Genomic DNA, 21,172 nt, shown 5'->3' on the forward strand with positions numbered 1-21,172 from the left:
GGAGTCCATGACCTGACGCGAGTTTAGGCCAACTCCATCGACAGAGTGGTCAATTGCCAGGGCAGAGTTGGTAGACATATATGTACCGGCAAATCATCGAGCGCACACAGCTATTCGCTGGCATAAAAAGCAGATGGTCATCAAACCGCTATGACTTCAGGCTGCGAGTTGCAGCCACCGCAAAGCAGCACAGGACATGATGTTGAACCGTAACTGCGATCTGGATAATGTAGTACTTATACAGAGAGGCAGGAAACCACCATGACATTTGACTAATTGGATAGCACGGAAAAGAAAGAATTATGACAGGCGTCGTCTTTAGGCGGGTGCTTTAACCAGAGTCTCCGTTCCCAAATGGCAAGAATAAACGGCCATGGAGACCTTGTAACCCCCAAATCAACCTAGGCAGCCAGTGGACTAAATGGTTTCGACTATCTCGTGGGAAGAGTGGTTCTCTCTTCTGATGGACAGGAGGTCGTGGCGGAATAGAGTGTGACTCGCGATACAGAGGACTGGAAGTTCGTGTCCAGTGACCTCGTCCAAACAAAGTTACCTCGATTTCGTACATGAAGTTCCAAGTTCAGCGGAATGAGTACATGTACCGTAGGGTATTGGAAGAGCTAATACTTGGAATACTGCTTTTGGCGAGGGTTAAGATTCGATATCAATAAGGGAAACAATTCCTAATGGATTTCGTGGAGATTGAGAAGTCGAAGTCCCTTGTAACTGACAAACTTAGTGGAGGCACTGACCACTTGCTGCCCAGATGAAGAATAATTACAGTAAACTCGAGAAGTAGAACTGGTTCTTGAAGCAACAGCAATAGCACCCTTGTCACATCCGGCTGCTGTTTAGACCATGCGACGTGCCACACATCAGGTTGAACATGCTATATAGTAACTGTTTACTCCCATCCGACCAAAACCAGAGTGAAAAAAGCAGGGCAAGTGACTGTTAAACCCGCTCGCCCGGCGAAACGCCTCGAGATGAAAAGCCAAAGCTACATGAACAGTTTACATGGCATCATTTCCCGTTATCCATAGCATCTCCCACACCCCTTCTCTAGACTTGTTCTACGCCTTCGCATCCCACGGCAAGGGATACGTGCCCACCCAGTCCGCCACCTCGCTCCGCAGCTGCACAATCTCGGTATCCGTCTCGCCATTCCCAAGGTACTCCAAGAAGGTCTTCAACCGCCCCGCCGTCTTAGCCTCGCCCTTCTCCTCAGCAGCTTTACGCGCCGCCTTGTCGACGCGCACAGCAATAGTGACGGCACGATCCACAATATCCGCAACACGCTCAAAATCATCCTCGCCGAACCCGCGCGTCGTCATGGCGGGCGTGCCCATGCGCAGACCGCCGGGCATGAGTGCCGACTTGTCGCCGGGGACCGTGTTCTTGTTGGCCGCGACGCCGACGAGCTCCAAGACGCGCTCCACGCGGCCGCCGTCTATGCCCTGCGGCTTCAAGTCGACCAGGACAAGGTGGTTGTCGGTGCCGCCGCTGACCAGGCTGTAGCCGAGTCCGCCTTTCTCCTTGGGCTCGCCGAGCCGGCGCGCCAGGGCCTTGGCGTTGGAGAGGACCTGGGACTGGTAGGTGCGGAATTCAGGGGTTTGGGCCTGCTTGAGGGCGACTGCCAGGGCGGCGATGGTGTGGTTGTGCGGCCCGCCTTGGTGGCCGGGGAAGACGGACGAGTTAATGGGGTTCTCGAGGTTGTACATCTCTTCGGCGCCCGTCTTGGGGTGTGTGCGGCGGACTCCGCGGCGGTAGAAAATGAGGGCACCGCGAGGCCCGCGAAGGGACTTGTGGCTTGTTGTGGTGACGATGTCGGCGTACGAGAAGGGCCCCGGGAGTACCTTGGCCGCGACCAGACCTGAGATATGCGCCATGTCGACGAGCAGATAGGCGTTTATCTTATCGCAGATATCGCGCATGCGGGCGTAGTCAATGAGTCTGCTGTACGCGGAGGCGCCGGCAACGATGAGTTTGGGACGGTAGATGCCGGCCATCTCCTCGAGCTTGTCGTAGTCGATGAGGCCCGTCGACTCGTCGAGGCGGTACGGGACCGTCTCAAAGTACTTGGAGATGAACGAAATTTTCTTCGTCGGCGTTTGGTACCCATGGGACAGGTGCCCTCCGTGCGGCAGGTCGAGCCCCATCATGCGGTCGTGTGTTTCCAAAAGAGCTGAGTAAACATAAAGATTCGCGGGAGCACCGGAGAGGGCTTCGAGTGTCAGTCAGGCGGTCCTCGAGAAGCAGTGCTGTCCGAAAAAGACTTACCCTGCACGTTGACACCCCACTCCCTCGCATCCAACCCGAACGTCTCCAACGCCCGCTGCTGACACAGCCTCTCGGCCGCATCGATAAACTCGTTGCCGCCGTAGTACCTCGCGCCTGGATAGCCCTCGGAATATTTATCTGCAACAATCAGTCCGGCTCCAACCAGCCCGAGTGCCTTGCGCCAAGTACGCACTCTGCATAGGACTCCCCAGAGCATCCAACACGGCCTGTGACGTAAAGTTTTCGGACGGAATCAGGTTGATGAACTGCTTTTGCCTGATTTTCTCCTATTCGACCCACACCCGTCAGCTCTGTCTACGCTCCTGGCAGACTACAGGTGGACACAATCAACCTTCTCGATGATGTCGTACATGATCGGATCGGCCTGCTGGAGGGGAGAAGCAAGTATCTGTCGGCACACACATCAGCATCAATTGCCATGTCCCTGCTTATTTTTCTCCATTCCGAGTCTCCGAGAGCAGAAGGAAAACTTACCTTTTGCTGCGCATCGCTGCTAACTGACAGGGACGCGGCCGACCTCCTCGCGCCACCACCCTGCCGAAACCGCCATTGCTGTTGTGCCGCTGCCGTTGAAGCCGGGACAGCGCGGGAGCAGAAGGACGCACACGCCCGCACGCCGGCGATGCTCCGCAGCGAAGAGACCGAGCCCAAGGCAGACATGGCGGGTTACCCAAGTCTGGTACGTATGGCTGCAGGCGAGAAGTAATAATGAATCGGTGGTCAGCTCTCGGATACCGACGGAGTAGCAACTACGGCGACGCAGGCGAAGATACCTGAACGAAGGGAAGAAACGCACCCAATTAATTGGCTACAATTGCTCCGCGGCCCGGTCCTCTCGACAACCGCAATCCAAGTTTTGAGGGTATCGTTTCGATTCCTCAAGTCGATGGGATGCCGAAAAACAAGGTGATTGGAGCTCTCTGGGCCGCTGGCGTCACAACCAAGAGACGTCCAGCGTCGCTCGGGACCTCCAGTGTGGGGTAAAAGTCAGCAATAAGCGGGGCTGGCCGGGTCCCACTTCCACAACTTGAGCAGGAACACGGACCACCGGCCACAATCCCGCCAAGCCATATCAGCACCAAAATTTCTCGCGGTCGTTCTTGTTTTTCCTCTTTCCTTCTGCAATCAACTAAATTGGGGGTGATGAGCACGCTTCCAAACGGCAGAATGCAGGGTCCTCCGCCCGTCTCCTAACGAGGACCCGGCCGGGGGACATGCTGACATGTCCTGGCACAACCTCACCACTCTCGAGGGACAATTTGAAGCCTCTGACCCAATTCTGTGTTGATGCACGGCGACGAAGCTGGTTCTTCCGTTTTGTCCTTTTGGTTTCCCTTCCTCTTGATTAATCATAGCTCTTATCCGAGGACTTCGATAGCAGTGGGAAATGAAGGGAGTGTTTTTCGCCATGCTGTAACACTGTGATTGCACAGCTGCTACTCCCTGCCAACTCTCCATTCCTCCCACTCGGCCTCCAGCGAATCACAAAATTACCAGCGCCAGGCATGAATCAATGCATATTTCATCAGACCCGGCAAACCCATGATTCCATTTTCAATGCCATACATGCAAGCCAGAACGTCCCAAATCTAGAGACGGCGCCGCTTCACTCAAAAGAGAGAGCACTCGGCCAGAAACGGCCAGACCACGATGTGTGCAGGAGCCGAGATGTGTGATAGAGAAAGCGTTGCCCAGAAAGAAGCCCAACCCATTACTCCGAATGCAAGGCCGCCGAGAAAAATCCATGTTGGTCCATATTTCACATCGTCCCTGAGATGAAAACAGTCTACTTGGATTCCTCCTCGAGCTCGCCCAGCATCGCGTTCCGCTTCGCCGTCTGCCTCTCCAGCTTGCGCTCGCGAGCAGCCTTGGTCCGCGCCCGCTTGGCGTCCATCTCCTCCTTGATCTGCCTCTCGCGCGCCTTCTCAGCCTTGGCACGGTGGATCTGCAGAACGGGTTGTCAGCGCCCATGACACACGCCAACCAGCCCAGACGTCTCTTTAATGACATACGTGCTCAACGAGCGCCCGCTTGTGCTTAAAAGTGTTACCCTTGGCGAGGTGGTACAGCTCGTGGTAGAGGTGCTTGTCGATCTTGCCGCTGGCGCGGTACTTGACGAGCAGGCGGCGGAGGACCCGCTGGCGGCGCATCCACAGAACCTGTCTGTATCCGGTGTCAGTACGCCGCAATCCCCCGGCTTTCCCGATCCACTATGAACCACCCAAGCAATGGACTCGTTGTATATTCGGCATCCAAACTCGGGGCGGTGTGGGTGATGGTGATGGTGGTGGTGGTGGTGGCACATACTCGGGCATACGGGCATCGGCGGTACCCTTGCGCTTACCGAAGCCGCGGTGGCGGCCGATCCGGCGGGCGAGGTTCAACTCGCGGGCGCGCGAGCGCGAGTGCATGGTGACGGGCTTCTTAATGATGAGGCCATCGGCAACGAGCTTGCGGATCGTCTGGCGGGAGTTGGCGTTGGAGATCTCGGACACCTCATTGGGGTCGAGCCAGATCTTGCGCTGGCCGCAGCCCAGCACGGACGACGCCAGCCGCTTCTGGGTCCTCAGGTTAACCCTACAACCGGGCAAAAGAAGTCAGCATTCAAGAGAACTCGAGATTCGATGCTGGAGTGTTCGATGGTGTCGATTGTTCAAGTCGTCATGGATGTTTTGTCATTGTATGTCGGGTTCGAATCTCTTGCACTGGGCCAACCGCAAATCCATCGCAAAAAAATCCTCTTTTGATGCTTTATCGACGGGGAGATGCTCGGGGCACTCACATCTTGACTGATTGATGCTGTAGATGGTTAGTAGTCGAGGTTATCGATGGGTTTGGGATTTCCGTTGAGGGGAAGTTCGCCGTCAGAATTTCTCGAGCAACAGTTTGTGGGTTTCGGGAGTGGGGCTGAGAGCCGATTACGATTGGCGAGGGTTAGGCGGTCATGCGCCCTCGCACGTGCCGTTTCGTTGTTCGCATGTGGGCCTTTCCAAACACTGCCCGGTCGGTTTCATCCGGCGTGACTCTTCGGCGTGGTCAAATACGTGCAGGCTCCGAGGGACCCTTGAACGGAACTTGGTTTTCAGCTGTTAGGTGCGTGGTTAGCTGGTTCTGCAGGTATCCAGCTTTCGCTCGGCGAGGAGGGCGTTCGGACGCATCGCCTGCACTTGGAGGTTCAGCTTCCTCGATTTTCATGAGCGGGCTCAGGCACTTTTGAGGTTCGCGCCCGTCATTGCAAGACCTCAAGGTGGCTCGTAAGGATTCGCACTCTGCGAAGCATAGTCCTCCTTCGATATCACAGCCCAAACAATTCTATCAACAATTACATTTTCAGCTTTCTAACAACAGTCAATCCGTAAACAATCACCTTCCTCCCGACTTCATCTCACTCAGTAAAAACATCCGCCCCAACATCGACCTTCCCGACAGCCATAATCTCCTTCTCATCCTCCGCCTCATCATTCGACAGCCCCAACCCACCAACCCCTCCCTCCGCCTCCCGCCTCTCCCTAACCTGCGCGCCCAGCCTCAGCGCAACCCGCTTAAAGTAGTCCTGCATACTCCGCTTGACATTGGCCTGCAAGAAGTCCGCCCCCGCAATCCACTTGTCAAACACCTTGCTTTCCTCGTCGGCCACGGCAAATAGCTGCACAAACGCCGCCTCGGCCGCCAACTTGACGGGTATCACCATGTCGCGCACCGAGGCAAACACCGGCGGCGCGAGTAGGCCCAAATGGGGGCGGGCCATGTCCGGGTGCGTGCGCGCCAGCGTCCGCACCGTGACGAGGGCCAGGCGACGCGAGTCGGTCGGCCCGCCGGGCGGGATGATCTTGGCGAGAGTCGCGAAGATAGGCTTGGTGGCTTCGAAAGACTTGGGCGCGTCGCTGAGGAGGTACTTGCCTGTCGCGACAATGAAGTTGTCTACGATGAACGGCTGTGGAATAAATATGCATTAGTAACGCTGTGAAAGACCTGGTGGGAAAACTAATGGAGGGGAAGAGGACTCACATCTTTGCTCTCCATCCCTTGGCAGAGAAGATCCGGCAAGTCGTCCGCCAGGGGTGACTCCAGAAGGGTACTCGGGCTCTCAAGCAGTACCGCGTTCAACGCCAGGATACTCGAATTGCTAAAGTCGCGCGTCATCACTCGGTTCTTCAGCAGGCTTGTAGCCACATCCGCTGAAACGTTCTTGACCAGCGCGCCAAACAGCTTGGCATAGGTGATTGTCATCGCGTTATCACGCTCATCCGTCTCGGTGTCGATCAGGCCCAGGACAGCGATGCGGGAGCTCTCGCCCATGTTGGCGCCCGCCTTGCTGATAACCTCGTACAACGCCTTGAGCATGGCCGTCTTGACGCCGGCGTCCGTCGTCTTGGAGCCCGTGACCAGCTCAGCAATAAGCGGATCAACACGCGGTGTAAACTTGATGAGCGTGCCCAAAGCCCGGGCAGCACGGCTCCGCAGGACATCGCTCGAGGTGTCGGCCAGCGACTTGGCGAATGTACGCTGCAGTTGCGGCAGAAAGGGCTTGAGCGCCGTGGGCATCTTCTCCAGCAGGTTGTTCAGAGTAAGAAGGATGGCCGACTTGACCTCCGTAGAGCGCTCCGAAACCACACGAATGAGCGGACCAGTAATCTGCGTGACGAATGGTTTGAGCGAGTCCTCGCCGGTCCTGTCGACAATATCGGAGATTGCCAAGGCGGCCGAGACCCTCTGATCCGGCGTGCCGTTCATGAGGCCCTGAAGGAAGATGGGCAGGATAGCGTTGATACCCTTCGGGAGCTCGAAGCCTGCCAGGTTGTGGCCGGCAACACCAACTTGCAGGAGCGTCTGCCGTGTCGATTGTACCAGCGCCTCCATCTCTTCCTTTTTGAGCCGCTTGGTGAACTCGTGCAGCGCACTCCACGCCGCCTTGACAACCTCCACGTCTTTGTCATCAAACGAAAGCAGCAGGGCGCGGACAATGTCCTGGTTGTATCGCGAGTAGTCCACATCGGCAGCCGCAAAGAACTTGGCGAGATGCTGGCCCGTAGAAGCTCTCTTGCGGTGATCCTCGTGCTTGAGGAGCTGCAGCAGCACGTTCATGACCACATTCAAGCCATCGTACTCGTCAATAGACAAAATGACGGTGTCGAATGAGGCATCGAGATCTTCCCGTAGCTCATCCTCGGCACAGTTGACAATGTTGTCCATGAGCGAGTTGATGATGTTGGGCAGCCGGCGGTTCATAGCAGCACCGGCCACCTTGGACAGCGAAGCCAATGCCTTGGCATTGAAGGCTGAGATAGGAGGCGTAATGAGGGTAGGGATGAGGTTCGGCAGGATGATGTTGGAGCGAGTAGTCTCGGTAAGCAGCGTAAGGAGAGCGGCGAGCGCGTTGTTCGCCTCCTCCTCGGAACGAAGCAGGTTGAGGAGGTAGGGTAGGACTTGGTCTACGGCCCGCTTGCCGAGGATCTGCTGCAGCGAGTCAAAAGCCTCGGCCGCGGCCTCGCGGACATCGGCGTCCGAATCGGTAAGAGCAGTGCGAACGACTGAGATGAGCGTCTTCTCGTGGTCTTCGAGCGCCTCCGGAGAGGCAGACGAAATGAGCTCCTTGAGCGCGAGGCAGATACCCTGCCTAGCGTCCACATCGCGCGACGTCTGCAAGCCTTCCTCGAGTGTGGGGAGCAAGGTAGCCAAGACACCGTCGCCCGCCTTGCGGATGAGCTCGCCGAGGGCATTGCTTGCAATGACCTTGTGCTCCATGTTGGAACTGCCCAGCCGCCGGATGATGAGCTGGGTGAGAGTAGGCACAAGCTCCTTGAGAGCCCGCGGACTGTGAACCAGGGCTTTCCAGACACTGACCGCGGCAGCGCGTACAGCACCGGCAGTATCGCAGCGGCAGACATACAAGGCCGAAAGGATCTTGTTCCGCTTCTCCTCTCCAAGAATCTCGCGAAGAGACGCACCGGCTTCCTTCGTGACATCCTGGTCCTCCTCTTCCCCTTCCACATTCGCCTTGATGCCTGCAAGGTTGAAGAGCAGGTCGCCCACCAACTCCACGGAGCTGAGACGAATGCGATAGCTGTCATCGGCCATACCGCGCTCCAGCTCTGGGAGAAGCAAGTCGACGGCACGCACGGCAAAGTTCTTGACCAGCAGCCGGCCAGCCCGCAGAGCCGTGTCGCGGATGGCCTCGACGTCGTCGGCGAGACCTGACAAGATAGGCGGGATAATCTTGCCAAGGTAGTTGGCGAAGCTGTTGCCGAAGCAGACGGGCAAGAAGATGAAGAGCGACATGAAGCCCTCGCGAACCGAGGCCTTGGGCGACTCGACGTTCTGCAGTATGGTCGGGAGCGTCTCCTCGAGTCTCGACGTGCCCAGACCGGCGAGGACCTCGCTGAGTGCTTGGGCAGAACCCAGTCTGTCGCCAGCGCCAGTCTCGGACTTGAGGGTCTGCATGAGACCGGGAATCAGATCCGGCAGCGCATCCTCGCCCAGCTTCTCCACAAGAGAGCCGAGGGCGCGAGAAGCTGTGGCACGGGTCGTTGGCACTGGGTCGACGACAGCGGTCTTGAGGCCTGCTACAAGGACTGGCAGATGTGCAACAAGATCCTTGCGCTCCGTGAGATGAGCCAAGCTGCCGATGACTTGCGATGCCTTGCGCTTGGTGTTGGAGCGGTCGCTCAATCCACGTTGCAGAATGCGGCTGACCAGAGCCAGCGACGGCGCGTCGAGGTAGTGCACGAACTGAACCTTGATGAGCGAGTCGAGAGCCTCGTCTGTGTATTTTGTCGGGTCGCTGAGCGCCTTGAGCAGGATATCTACAAGACCCTTGATTTCCGGGTTGGTGATGACCTCGCCGAACCTCTTCAGGCTCTTGTTGGCGGCCGCGCGCACCTCCTTGTGACTGTCGTTCAAAACAGCCGTCAGGGGTGGGATGATTTCGGGCAAGCTCTGAGCAAGCTGCTGAGGGTCGAGATAAGCCATTGCACCGAGCGTGTCACACGCGCCCTTCTTGCTGCGCCATTGGTCTTCCTCCAGGCCGTCGAGGAGTGTCGGTAAGATCTTCTTAACACCATACGAGCTCAGAGAGGCAAAGCATGCCTTGGCCGCTGCCAGGGAAGCATCCCGCACGTCGGCGTTACCGTCGCCAAAGCCCGCAAGCAGCTGTGGCACGATCTGAATGACATACGGCTCGAAAAGGCGGCCGAGTATGGACGCCAGGAGCTCATAGGCAAGCATGGCCGACTCACGCTGATGGGTCTCCTTTTTGTTCTCCAGAGCGCTGTTGAGCGTGATCATGATGCGGTACTCCCTCAGGACGCTGATGCCTCTGCCCATCACAAGACCGGCCAAGCCGTAAGCGGCGCCGCGTTGCTCAGAATACTTCTTGGATGTGAGCATTGTCTCGAGGACCTGATCAAAGTACTTGGACGACTTGTCACCGCAAGTCCGGACAAGCGGCGGAAGGCACTCTGCAACGGCGTATTGGACTGCCTCGGACGGCGTGCTCAGCGTTGCGAGCAGTCGCTCGATGACAACAGGGATCTTTTTGTCTCCAGGCTTCAGATGCCGCGCGAGTGCACCATACATAATGATGACGGCCTCGTTGACGCGGTCAGCCGCCTGAGAGTTCTTGTCAGGCGCCTCCAGGGTCTTTTCGAACGTCTTCATCAACCGATCGAGGATGCTCTTTCCGTGCACCTCAATGGTCGTGTTAGCTGCGTCGAGCATTTCCGCACGCACCGCTGCGTTCTGGTCTCCAAGCGGACCCTGCTCGATGAGGAACTCGAAGAAGGGTTCGAGCTGCGGCTTTTCCAAATGAGGAGCAAGTTGCTTGAAGGCGAGGGCAATCCCTTGCCGCGCCTCCCAGGGGTCTGACAGGTCCATCTTCTTGGGCATGCCGAACTCGTCAAGCTCTTGGACTCGCGGCTTGGCGAGTTCGACGTACGACGCCCGGAGCTCCTCGAGAACTGAAGCAATGACGGCAGGATGCTGGCTGGATGACTCGGCGAGCGACTTTGCGGCAGCGCGACGGAGCTGGGCGTCCTTGCTCTGGAGATAAGGTAACATTCTGTGAGAAAGTTGCTCAGAGGTCTGGAATTCGCTCTCCTCCCAGATCTCCCGACCAAGATCGACGTTTTCTTCGATATCATCGTGGCAGGCCAGCCAGATTTCCTCTGACACGCCGACGTCGCTCATGTCGACCTCCGCGCTGATTGCTTGTAGCACCGCGGTCCGCACGCTGGCCTGAGGCACAATGGTGCCGCCGGCGAGGACGGCAATCTCTTCAGGGATCATGTTCGGAGCAACGCAACGGACCATGTCAGAAAAGCAGTCTTTGAGAATCTTGTAGTGTTGGCTGTATCTTTGCATCGACAAGATGAGGGCGGACAGGATCTCGCCCCGAGGGATCGCATCATCTGCCGCTGCATCTGTGTGGAAGGAGAGGATCTCGATGGCGAGGACCAGCTGGGCGTCCTTGTCATCGGCGTTGGCACCGAAGCCCCCCTTCTCGAGAACGAGCAGAACAAGGGGGAGGATGTAGATGAGCGTGACGGTGTCAAAAGCCCGCTGTTCTCCCGCAAAGCGCAGGCGGTAGAGCACTCTTGTAACGAGATCCTCGAATGGCTCCTGTGTCAGGTGGTGAGGAAGGGCGGAAACCTCGTGGGCTCGGAGCGTGGCGACGCTGATAAACGGGCGAACCGTTCCGAGACGCGAAGTGACTTGGTCAGCGCAAGAGATAAACGCCATGGGCCCAGTGTCGCCTGTGATCAAAGAGGCGCCCGCATCGATGGCAGCCAGAGTAGTCTGAACAGCGGCACCAATCCAGCGGCTGGCGTTACTGGGCGGACCAGTAGCAAGAGCCTTGACAATGCCGAAGCCGCGCAACAACTTGGCCGCGACCTGCCGGACATTCTCGCGAATCTCGGCTTCCTTCTTAAGCTGGGCATTGACCTTTGCCGTTTCATCCGCCGTGAGCTTCTTCTGCGTACCCTTCTTCGCTGCCAATTGTGCTCTGAGTTCCTCCTCCCATTTCAGCGTGTCATAGTCCTTGACGTTCTTATTTGGGACCGCGTTCTGCTTCTTGGCCAAAACATCGACGAATGCCGTCCCTTCCGGAGTGCGGAAGATGGCGGCCTCCAGAGGGCCAATCGACTGTAGCTGGGATGCGTCCAGATTTTGTTGGATGAGGGCAACAATGCGTGAAGTCATAGACTCGGGGGCGACAAATACAAGTTCGGCGGCCGCGCTGTAAGCTGCTGACTTGACAGATTCCAACTGCGTCTGTTAGCGTCATTCATTAAGAGGGAGGAGAGAGGAGTTACCTTCTGCTCGAACAGAGTGCGCGCGACGATCTCCTGGATCAAGGGCTCCTCGTGCTGCCTAGCCAGCTCACCGGGATCTAACCCTACTCTCAAGCAGAGATCAATCCAGTTCGCCCGCGGGATAAGCTGCGGCTTGGCAAGCACCAGGAGGGAGCACATCCGGGCTTCGAGTTGGGCCTTGTCTGGATCAGAACCTGCTCGGTCTGCAAACTCCTTGGAGCTTAAACAGATCGACTGGAGGACGAGGTGCAGATTAGAGGTGCCCGATTTTGCCAACGCAGCCGCGCTCTCCTTCTCGGCCGTTTCAGTGGCTTCAATCCAGTGCCACATGCCATTGATAACCTCGGATGCAACTGAGACCCCTTCAGCGCCTGCGGAATGAATACAGAGGTTGGATAGGGAGTCGATGGCCAGCCGACGCACAGCAGGGGAAGTGGTGACTGAGCAGATGAGGTAGATGTAGGCCTGTGCCCACGCCATCCTGACCGCCGGGGTGGTCGAGACGAGAGCGGGAACAATTACGGAGAGAGCACGGCAGAACCATTTGAGGTCATCTTCAGAGAATTTGCTGTATATCCGCTGGTTGAGGAGATACGACGACTTCGGCTCTATCGCCAAGCTGTTCTTTTGTATCGAGGCCTTCTTCAGCAGGGCCTGGATGCTGGCACTGTCGAGTTGACCGAGGAGGGGTCCAAGACCACAGACGACCAGAGCACCTGTGACGAGTCCGCTCTGAGCCGTGGCTGTTGGGTTCGCCACGACCTCGTTGAATGTGGAAAGAAGTGGTGGGACGACGGTTTCCGCAAAGGTCACGGCCCCTTTCGGGAGGTCTGCTTGAGTATCATCAGCAAAGCTGCGCAGTAAGTCCGCCACACGGAGAATCCAGATTCGCCGCACTGGAATCTTCTTGTCCGCTAAACCCTTCGCATACGTGTCCAGAAGCGTTTTCGGCACCCCATCACCGCGGATAAAAGTGACGGTGCTGGCATTGAGAACCAGCGTCTCGGCGCTCAGAGCGGCCTCGTTGGCCTCTTTGCCCACTATGGCGGGAAGACCGTCAGCGACTTTCATGGCAATCTCTGTTGAGATAGGCAAAGCCACGAGCATCTCGGAATGGAGGACTCTGTGGTCAGCAGAGGCCAGCTTGCCGGACTTCAGTGGCCCAAGGACTTCGTCGGCGGCCGTCTCCAGCAGGGCGAAGTCTTGGCATTTGCACGCAATCGCCCTGAAAGCGTTCACAGCACCGCTGCGGATCGCAGCATTGGATGACTTGATGTTGGATAGAAGGGGCTTGACAAAGCGCCCGGTCAGCGCCTTGGAGAGATCGAATCCGGGCAGCGACTGGACCAAGGGCGTAATCAGGTCGTTCAGCACGACCTCAGGGGCTCTCAGCAAGCCCTTCTCCAGCGCTGGGAAGATTTCCTTGTCGAGGTCTTCGGGAGAGGCGAAGGCAGAAAAGAAATCCCTGAGGCCGTCTGCCAGGTGGGGCGGGACCGGTGTCCGCGATCCAACAATCTCGCGGGTGTAGAAGGCGAAGTACTGACTCTTCAGCCCCTCGACGACTGGCTTCGCCTCCGGTTTGCGCGAGCAGACACCAGCTATGGCACCAAGTAATACTGCGTTCTTGGCAGCAGGCTGGGCTCCCTTTGCTGTGAGGAACTGAATTGCGGCATCGACGGCCTTTAGGTCCGCCGATGCCAGCTTCCGGAGGCCCCTTCTCGTGACGACCAGCGCAGAACTGCCGATAGTGATCTTCGCCGCGGGCTGCACACACTTTTCCAGGCCATCAGCGGTTGCCGACACGATGTCCTTGCCGAATTTGTCCCACAGCGGTGTCCCCGCAAAGTTCTGAGTCAACAAGCTGCACCATTCCACCAGCACGAATGCGCTGTCCGGGGCAATTCCTTGTTTTTGCGTTTCCTGGCGGATTGCAGCGACTAAGGGCGTAAGGATATCGGTATCACCTATCTGGCAGAGCGAGACGAGACATCGTTGGACTGCTTGCCGAGAGGGTCGGTCGATGTAGAAGGCATGGGTCCAGAAGAGCACCTTGAGGACGCCGAGGGTGGACGTCCGGTCGAGAGCTAGGGGCGATGTTAGCTTGGTTAGTTCGCGCTTTATCTGGGGAACAGGGCGCACCCACACTTCTGCGAGATCTTCTCGTCAATGCCCCGCAACTGGGCGGTCCGCGCACTGGTCGACGATGAGGTCAGTGCAGCTCTTGCCTGCTCGAGGTCGAAGTTGCCCGGGCTGCCGTTGACAGTTGCTTCAGTCATTTTCCTGCAAGTCCTTGTATGGGGTCGTGTAATGACATGGTCAGGCGGCAGAAACCCGCAGCCTCGTTCTTGTGCTGGCCGTTTTGTTTGGGCCGTGATGCTTCCAGAACGTTGATTTTCGGCGGGCTCACGGTGAAGTGGGCTGTTTGTTGGAGCCCCAAAATCTGTCACAGACGGGCAGTTAAAAGGACTGTGCGAACTGCTCGTCGGGATTGGATTTAATGAGAAAAATCATGATTCAGTTTTATAGCCCTCCGAGCCCTCCAACATCGTTCCACATGGGCTCAAGAATTCGTTTGCAACACACCTACCCAGGACTAACTCAATTTAGATTTAGACACTTCTTTACGAGAGATCAGCAAAGAAATGCTGTTCTCACTTCCGGGCCATGTCCACGATTGCATCGACTTCCTTTGCGCTGGCATTGTCCGGATAGCAGAGCCTCCCCAACCACCGAGGTGGGGCTCAGCACCTGAAACGGCGGGCGGTCGTGTTCAAAGCTCCTCCAGTCTTTCTTTCCAGGGCTTCTCCAGCCTGACGTCGTGCTGGATGGATTCAACCTCGGCGGTCTTTCTTCCTCCTCCAGCAACAAGCCATTTACATCCCAACCGCCAGGGCAGTATCGCATCATCATGGCCGGTAAGAAGAAAACGAAAAAGCCCGCAGCAAACCCAGCGCGCGGGTTTGCTACCACATCAGTCGCTTCCAAGGCTCGAGTCGACCCCGCTGAAGCTACAGCTGAGGCTGTCCCGGCCGGCAAGGTAAATACTGATGCTACCGCTGCGACCCCCCTGACCAACGGCGCAACCCAAACGGCCGCCACCGACAACACCAAAACAGAGGAGAAAGCGCCATCGCAGTCGCTAAGCCCCGAAGAGTTTGAGCGGCAGCTGGATGAGTCGCAATTGCAGCTCCTGGTCGAAAAGTACGCGCAAAAAGTCAGAAGAGATGCTCAGAGACAAAAGACACGCCTCGAGACGGATCGCCGACTGCTCCGGACCGCTGCCGAGAGCATCAACACAAGGAAATGGCTGCCGCAGGAGCTGATGGACCATATCCTGGGTCTCATTCAGGCAGAAGGCCGATTTGCAGCCTCCAGTGTCTCTTCTGAGGGCGCAACTAGTAGGCTGCCCTCGGAGGAAGACCTCATCATCAGGCTGTGGACCTTGCAAGAGACGTTGGAGGGTTCTGGGTTTCCCGAGGACAGGATACAGCCCGCATTGCAGTTTGTTTTGGATATTGCGCCCAACATCCCATACAACTCGAGGAGCGACTTCATTTGGGGTTTCGAGGAGGTCTTGGACTGGTTTGCGAGGGAGTGCGCTAGGGAAGAACTGCCAGACTACGCGGGGCGTAAGTCGGGTTCGAAGTCGCAGACAGGTATGCGCCAACTGATGTTACTCTCTCCGCATGCTGACAGCTTTAGACACTCCTGCAGACTCGCCATCCAGACCAGGAACACCTCTCGAACTTGAGCCCCGAACCAAGAGGAAAGGCGGCGCAGCGAACCTGTCACACGCAGCCTCGCCAAAGCGGCCGACTGTCACATACGACGAGGACATTGAACCCGACCAGCTGCTTCCATTCTACCTCGAGGCAAAGACGAAACTGTTTGCGATCCAGTATCCGCGACAGGACACGGCCAAGCGGAAGGGTACACAGGATAAATCCCAAAACTCGGATGACCCGGAAGAAGCGTTGCTGCTTGCAAAGATAGATCGTGTCGAAAAGGACGTTTTGTTTGACAAGTACGTGGCCGAGCAACAGTGGAGAGAGAAACGGATTGTTCTGGAGAAGGAATATGCTGCCGCGAAGGCGGAGGAGAAGAAAAGGGCAGCCGCAAAGACGCCACCAGCGCCAACCGACTTCGATGACATCAATGCAGAAGCTGAGCGGATTGCGGCCGAAATTATCGAAGAAGAGGACGATGACCAGGCATTGGCCGACCTGTTCTCAAGCTTGCCGGTGAGCGAGGTTGATCCTGTGACGGGCAAAACCAACACGGTGGTAAGCGGAGCGGACGGATCCAGGGTTATTGTCCGGGACTTTGGAAAATGGACCGGCGTGACCCCGATGCGGGCTTTGGAAGAGGCCTGCCGCTCAAGGTTGGCATCTTTTCCTGCGTGCGACTCGGCTTGCGCTGACAGTGCGTAGGGACTCCTCTGTGAGGATATCATATCATCTCCTGTCTGATGTCGCTTTCGCGAACAGGCACGCCGTCAACATCATATGGTCGAAGCCGCAGGAGATTCCCGTTGCCCCTGAGTTTTCTGAGCTCGAAGTGTTTACCTCGCCGACTCAATTTGTCTACAAGATGGTTGCCATTGCCACGCCCGACGCGAAGCAGTCTGAGGCCTACATCGCCACGACCGCTCTCTTTTGCATCTTCGGGTTCTCGGCCAAGGAGGAGAAAGTGTCACTCAGGCTACCCCCAACCTGGAAGGACCTATGGTCCGAGTTTGCAGAGGCCAGGAAGAACAAGGCCGACGAGCAGGACCGCAACATTTTGAGGCATCTCCGAGACCTTGTGCGCAAGAGGGTCGAGCAGGAGTTGGAAGATGGAGTGCTCCTGCAGGGCTTTAAGGGACGGGGCCAGGCTAAGAACCATACGGACTCGGACCAATCCGACCAAGAGCGCGCGAAGCGCCAACCATACGACCCCCAATACTACCAAAATATCTGGCTGCAGAAGAGCAGCTCGCCCAAGTATCAGCAAATGCTGGCACCACGTATGCAGCTTCCCATGTGGCAGTTCCGGCAACAGGTCGTGGATATCGTCGACAGGGAGCAGGTGGTTATCATCTGTGGCGAGACAGGATGCGGCAAGAGTACCCAGGTGCCCTCATTCTTGCTTGAACACCAGCTGCTCCAGGGCAAACCGTGCAAGATTTACTGTACAGAACCGAGGCGTATCTCTGCCATATCGCTGGCGCGCCGTGTGAGCGAGGAGCTTGGAGAGGGCAAGGCAGACCTTGGCACGAGTCGTTCACTGGTCGGCTACTCGATCCGCCTCGAATCGAACACGACGCGGGAAACCCGACTGGTCTACGCCACGACCGGAATCGTCATGCGCATGTTAGAAGGATCCAACGACCTCGATGAGATAACCCATCTGGTGCTTGACGAGGTTCACGAGCGGTCCATCGACAGCGATTTCCTTCTCATTGTGCTGAAAAAGTTACTCCTGCGGAGGAAGGACTTGAAGGTCGTGCTTATGTCGGCCACAGTCGACGCTGAGCGCTTCTCCAAATACCTTGGCGGCGCTCCCGTCCTGACTGTCCCGGGACGGACTTTCCCTGTCCGCGTCGCATACCTTGAGGATGCCATCGAGCTGACAGGCTACACGGTCGACCAGCGCAACCAAGAGAAGCTGACCGAGCTAGATGACGATATCGAGCCGGAGGTTGACACGACGTCCAAGCCCGAACTGCTCAAGGAACTAAGACAGTATTCCGCACGGACCCGAAACACGCTCGCTCAGATGGACCAGTACCGGATCGAATATGACCTGATCGTCCAGCTTATTTCGAAAATTGCCGTGGACCCCGACTATGTTTCCTACAGCAAAGCTATCCTGGTATTTTTGCCTGGTATTGCCGAGATTCGGACGCTCAACGACATGCTGCTCGGGGATCGATTCTTCGCCGATAGCTGGCTCGTGTATCCGATGCATTCGTCCATCGCCAGCGAGGAGCAGGAAGCAGCTTTCCTCATCCCGCCGCCTGGCATGCGCAAGATCGTGCTGGCCACCAACATTGCCGAAACCGGTATCACCATTCCGGATGTGACGTGCGTCATCGACACGGGCAAGCATCGCGAGATGAGGTTCGATGAGCGGCGGCAGTTGTCGCGCCTCATTGACTCGTTCATCTCCCGCGCCAACGCGAAGCAGCGCCGCGGTCGTGCTGGCCGTGTCCAAGAGGGCCTTTGCTTCCACCTCTTCACCAAGTACAGGCACGACAACGCCATGAACGACCAGCAGACGCCGGAGATGCTCCGGCTTTCCCTGCAAGACCTGGCCATCCGGGTCAAGATCTGCAAGATTGGCGGCATTGAAGAGACACTGACCCAGGCGCTGGACCCGCCATCCCAAAAGAATATTCGCCGAGCCATCGACGCTCTTGTGGATGTCCGCGCCTTGACGGCCACGACTGAGGAACTGACACCGCTTGGTCTCCAGCTCGCTCGGCTGCCACTCGACGTCTTTCTTGGCAAGCTCATCCTGCTTGGCGCTGTCTTCAAGTGCCTGGACATGGCCATTACCGTGGCCGCTATTCTCTCGTCCAAGTCACCCTTCGTTGCCCCCTTCGGCCAGCGGAGCCAAGCCGATTCGGTCCGGCGGGGCTTCCGCAAGGGCGACTCGGATCTCCTGACGGTTTACAATGCCTACAACGCCTGGAAGCGCGTGTGTCAATCTGCTTCCGGCGGCGGCGCCGAGTTCCAGTTCTGCCGCAAGAATTTCCTCTCCCCTCAAACCCTCGCCAACATCGAAGACCTCAAGGGTCAGCTACTCGTCGCAGTAGCCGACTCGGGGTTCCTGCAGCTCACGGCGGACGAGCGGCAGGCCCTCAACAAGCTCCGTTTTGGAGGTCCACGGCGCCGCCACCAGGCCTTTTTTGACGTGCCCAAGCGCGTCAACACTAACAGCGGCAACGAAGTCGTGGCGCAATCGGTCATTGCCTGGAGCTTCTACCCCAAACTCCTCGTCCGCGACCCGGGAAGCAAGGGCCTGCGAAACATCGGCAACAACCAGTCCATCAGCCTGCACCCCAGCAGCGTGAACAAGGGGTACAATGAACTGCGCTGGCTGAGCTATTACCACATCATGCAATCCAAGGCGTAAGCCCTCCTTCTCCCTCCTCGATTTTCTTACTCCCATTCTCGCCCTCTCCGTATCTGCAACATTCATCTAAAAGGGATTTGATGTAAACAGGTTCTACAACGCGCACGAGACCACCGCGACGGACCCCTTCGCGATCACCCTCCTCTGCGGCGACGTGCGTGCAGACATGTACTCGGGCGTGTTTGTGCTGGACGGCAACCGCGCGCGGTTTGCCGTGCCCGACTGGAAGACGATGCTTGTCGTGAAAGTATTGCGGGCCCGGCTCCGCGAGATGCTCGCACGCCGCTTCAGGAACCCCGGGAAGCTGCCGACTGCGCAGCATGAGCGCTGGCTCGAGGTCTGGCAGCGCGTGTTTGGCATGATGGAGGAGAATAGGTTGAGGGGGGCTGCTGCTGCTGCGGGTGCGGGTGGGGAGCGTTAGGTGCGCTTTTGTCGCCACTTGTAGTCCGACGTGAGTGATTGGAGGGGCGGTTGGGTGAGGGAGCTTTATGGTTGTTGGTGGACTTGATGGTGGTTGAACAAAACTCAACGTCGCTTATTGAGGTATAGATCTAGAGGAGCATGAAAAGGTTGGGTCAAGTTCCATCCAGGGTCATCGTTGGGGTAGGTCGCATGCTTGGATGCATGGCGCTTGACAAGCAAGTCAGAGTTGTGTAGTTTCCGCTCCATAGACCCTAACCCTGTGATCTCCCATTAATCACAACATAACGATGTGATACCTGATAAGTGGGTGTTGTGACTGACTGATACGGCGCGTAATAACGTTGACGGGGCTGAGGTCTTCCCAATGGATTTGATGAGACTTTCAGCTGAAGAAAATGCTCGAATATCCGAGACGGGTATAACCTCACGGCGCTATCGTGTCTTCCGCATTGAAGTCACGCAGCCAAGCCGGGCTCCTGCCAATCTCAGGTGGGGTGCGTCACACGCGCAAGTCAGCTCCAGCCTCCCCTCTGCGAGTTGATCTTCGTGGCGCTTAAACTTGGAAACGCCCGTCTCACACCGCAACTCTATTTCAACCTCCGGGTTTCCAGCTTGTTTTCGTCAGCCCGGGATAACCGCTCATTTTACCGATTGCAACAGTCACCATCCACTAAGCCTTTTGCATTCCATCAATCGAGTTTCCTCGAGTTTACCGGCAAGAAAAGAAAAGCCACGAGCCACGATGCCTACCGCCGCCGGACCCAAGCTGCAGCCGCCCATGGAGGCTGCCAACCCCGCACAGCTCCAGGCCGAGCCCAGCGCGAAGGTCGTCGTCACGAAACAGCCGGTGAGTAGTTAGCAGTATTTCCCGAGACCTATGAGTTCCATACATCATGATTTGCTATTCGGGAAATGACTTTAAGGATTACTAACTTGTGCAAACAGACGTCCGAGCCTCGTCCGATGATGGAACAGGATGACATGGCCCTGCGCGGCGGCGGCCTCAACCACTATTGCGGGTTCTCGTGCTGCGATGGGCGCTGCAACTTCCGGCTGTGCTAAGGTCCGAAGGCTATTGAGGAGGATGGGGTTTGTTCAGTCGGATGCAGTGATTGAAGAGGTGCTAGAATGGTTTCTCAGATGGACGCGACAGGGGACTGGATGTGCGTTGTATGTAGGGGATAAATGACGATTCTGCTTTGGCTTTGCGGGACGAGTTTTCGCATGAAGCGATCATGATGTGATTATTTCACTAGGGGATCAAGCGGGAGTACTTGGGAATAGTTGCGAAGTAGTGGAACGTCTAATACGTCGCAGTTCGATTGCAACGCAGCATGGCATCTACATGTAAGGTACCAGCTCTTCGACTCAGATATTTCGTCTATCCTTAGTGCCTCTACACCAACGCGCCTATAAGACGGAACATTCCGAGTCACTGGCTACCTCTCAGAAACCGACTGGGCCGATATTAGACCGGATGTAGGCCTGAAAATCATCCTGGGATTCCCTCGAACTCCTCTAGGCGGATCAAGCCACCACCAGACATTGCGTTCCAGCTATAACCTCGGCTCGGTCCACAAGCTTAACATTTCAAGGTGAACTCGACGCGCCGTCTTTTCCAATAATGCTCCCGCCTGTTCACCGCGGGTGGATGATGTTTCTTTGTGCACCAAGCTGCTTCTAGCCATCATTAATTCGCACCAGCGTCTTTTGAACTCTGGAGGACTTGTTTCTATTTACTCTTCGTCCAGATCCTCCCCTCTATTCAACAGTCCTAAATCAAGTAATGGACACTGCTTGCCGATAACCAATCTTCACCTTGTCAATTCTTCTCCTCACTTAGCCCAGCCACCGCCGACTTGGAAAGGCGTCGGTCGATATACTGCTTCGCCAACCCACCTGCTTCCTCCGACACCAAACCAAGCGTCAGGCCCATACAACCATCCGCAGTACTACGCCTCACAGGGACAGCATGTGTTCCCATTCAGCTCGTCTTCAACTATGGAGGGCCGGCGAAT

General features: G+C 56.9%; 5 protein-coding genes across 5 annotated transcripts; 2 read left to right on the plus strand and 3 right to left on the minus strand.

The window, feature by feature from the left end:
* Positions 1 to 805: 805 nt before the first annotated feature.
* On the minus strand, positions 806 to 3,246 carry N657DRAFT_649427 (SHMT-domain-containing protein). Its single transcript, XM_062793718.1, has 6 exons — positions 3,098 to 3,246; positions 2,776 to 2,990; positions 2,633 to 2,689; positions 2,474 to 2,567; positions 2,281 to 2,418; positions 806 to 2,224 (listed from the first exon to the last, which is right to left on the minus strand). The coding sequence occupies exons 2-6, from the start codon at positions 2,959 to 2,961 to the stop codon at positions 1,074 to 1,076; spliced, it is 1,626 nt and encodes a 541-aa protein (XP_062643858.1). The 5' UTR covers positions 2,962 to 2,990; positions 3,098 to 3,246; the 3' UTR covers positions 806 to 1,073.
* Positions 3,247 to 4,065: 819 nt separating this feature from the next.
* On the minus strand, positions 4,066 to 5,405 carry N657DRAFT_649428 (uncharacterized protein). Its single transcript, XM_062793719.1, has 4 exons — positions 5,084 to 5,405; positions 4,609 to 4,878; positions 4,314 to 4,464; positions 4,066 to 4,246 (listed from the first exon to the last, which is right to left on the minus strand). Coding segments are annotated over exons 1-4 (582 nt in total). The 5' UTR covers positions 5,086 to 5,405; the 3' UTR covers positions 4,066 to 4,087.
* A 281-nt stretch (positions 5,406 to 5,686) lies between these two features.
* On the minus strand, positions 5,687 to 14,015 carry N657DRAFT_625683 (ARM repeat-containing protein; the record flags this gene model as incomplete). Its single annotated transcript, XM_062790757.1, has 4 exons — positions 13,756 to 14,015; positions 11,613 to 13,696; positions 6,310 to 11,565; positions 5,687 to 6,235 (listed from the first exon to the last, which is right to left on the minus strand). The coding sequence occupies exons 1-4, from the start codon at positions 13,886 to 13,888 to the stop codon at positions 5,687 to 5,689; spliced, it is 8,022 nt and encodes a 2,673-aa protein (XP_062643860.1). The 5' UTR covers positions 13,889 to 14,015.
* A 505-nt stretch (positions 14,016 to 14,520) lies between these two features.
* Positions 14,521 to 19,152, plus strand: N657DRAFT_580460 (P-loop containing nucleoside triphosphate hydrolase protein; the record flags this gene model as incomplete). Its single annotated transcript, XM_062789461.1, has 4 exons — positions 14,521 to 15,268; positions 15,309 to 15,993; positions 16,043 to 18,727; positions 18,822 to 19,152. The coding sequence occupies 4 exons, from the start codon at positions 14,521 to 14,523 to the stop codon at positions 19,150 to 19,152; spliced, it is 4,449 nt and encodes a 1,482-aa protein (XP_062643861.1).
* Positions 19,153 to 19,543: 391 nt separating this feature from the next.
* Positions 19,544 to 20,308, plus strand: N657DRAFT_649432 (uncharacterized protein). The gene is made up of 2 exons (XM_062793720.1): positions 19,544 to 20,001; positions 20,100 to 20,308. The coding sequence occupies exons 1-2, from the start codon at positions 19,897 to 19,899 to the stop codon at positions 20,214 to 20,216; spliced, it is 222 nt and encodes a 73-aa protein (XP_062643862.1). The 5' UTR covers positions 19,544 to 19,896; the 3' UTR covers positions 20,217 to 20,308.
* The last annotated feature ends 864 nt before the right edge of the window (positions 20,309 to 21,172 follow it).

This window comes from Parathielavia appendiculata, assembly GCF_033297405.1.
Source record: "Parathielavia appendiculata strain CBS 731.68 unplaced genomic scaffold N657scaffold_19, whole genome shotgun sequence".
In the NCBI taxonomy this organism is placed as follows: Eukaryota; Fungi; Ascomycota; class Sordariomycetes; order Sordariales; family Chaetomiaceae; genus Parathielavia; species Parathielavia appendiculata.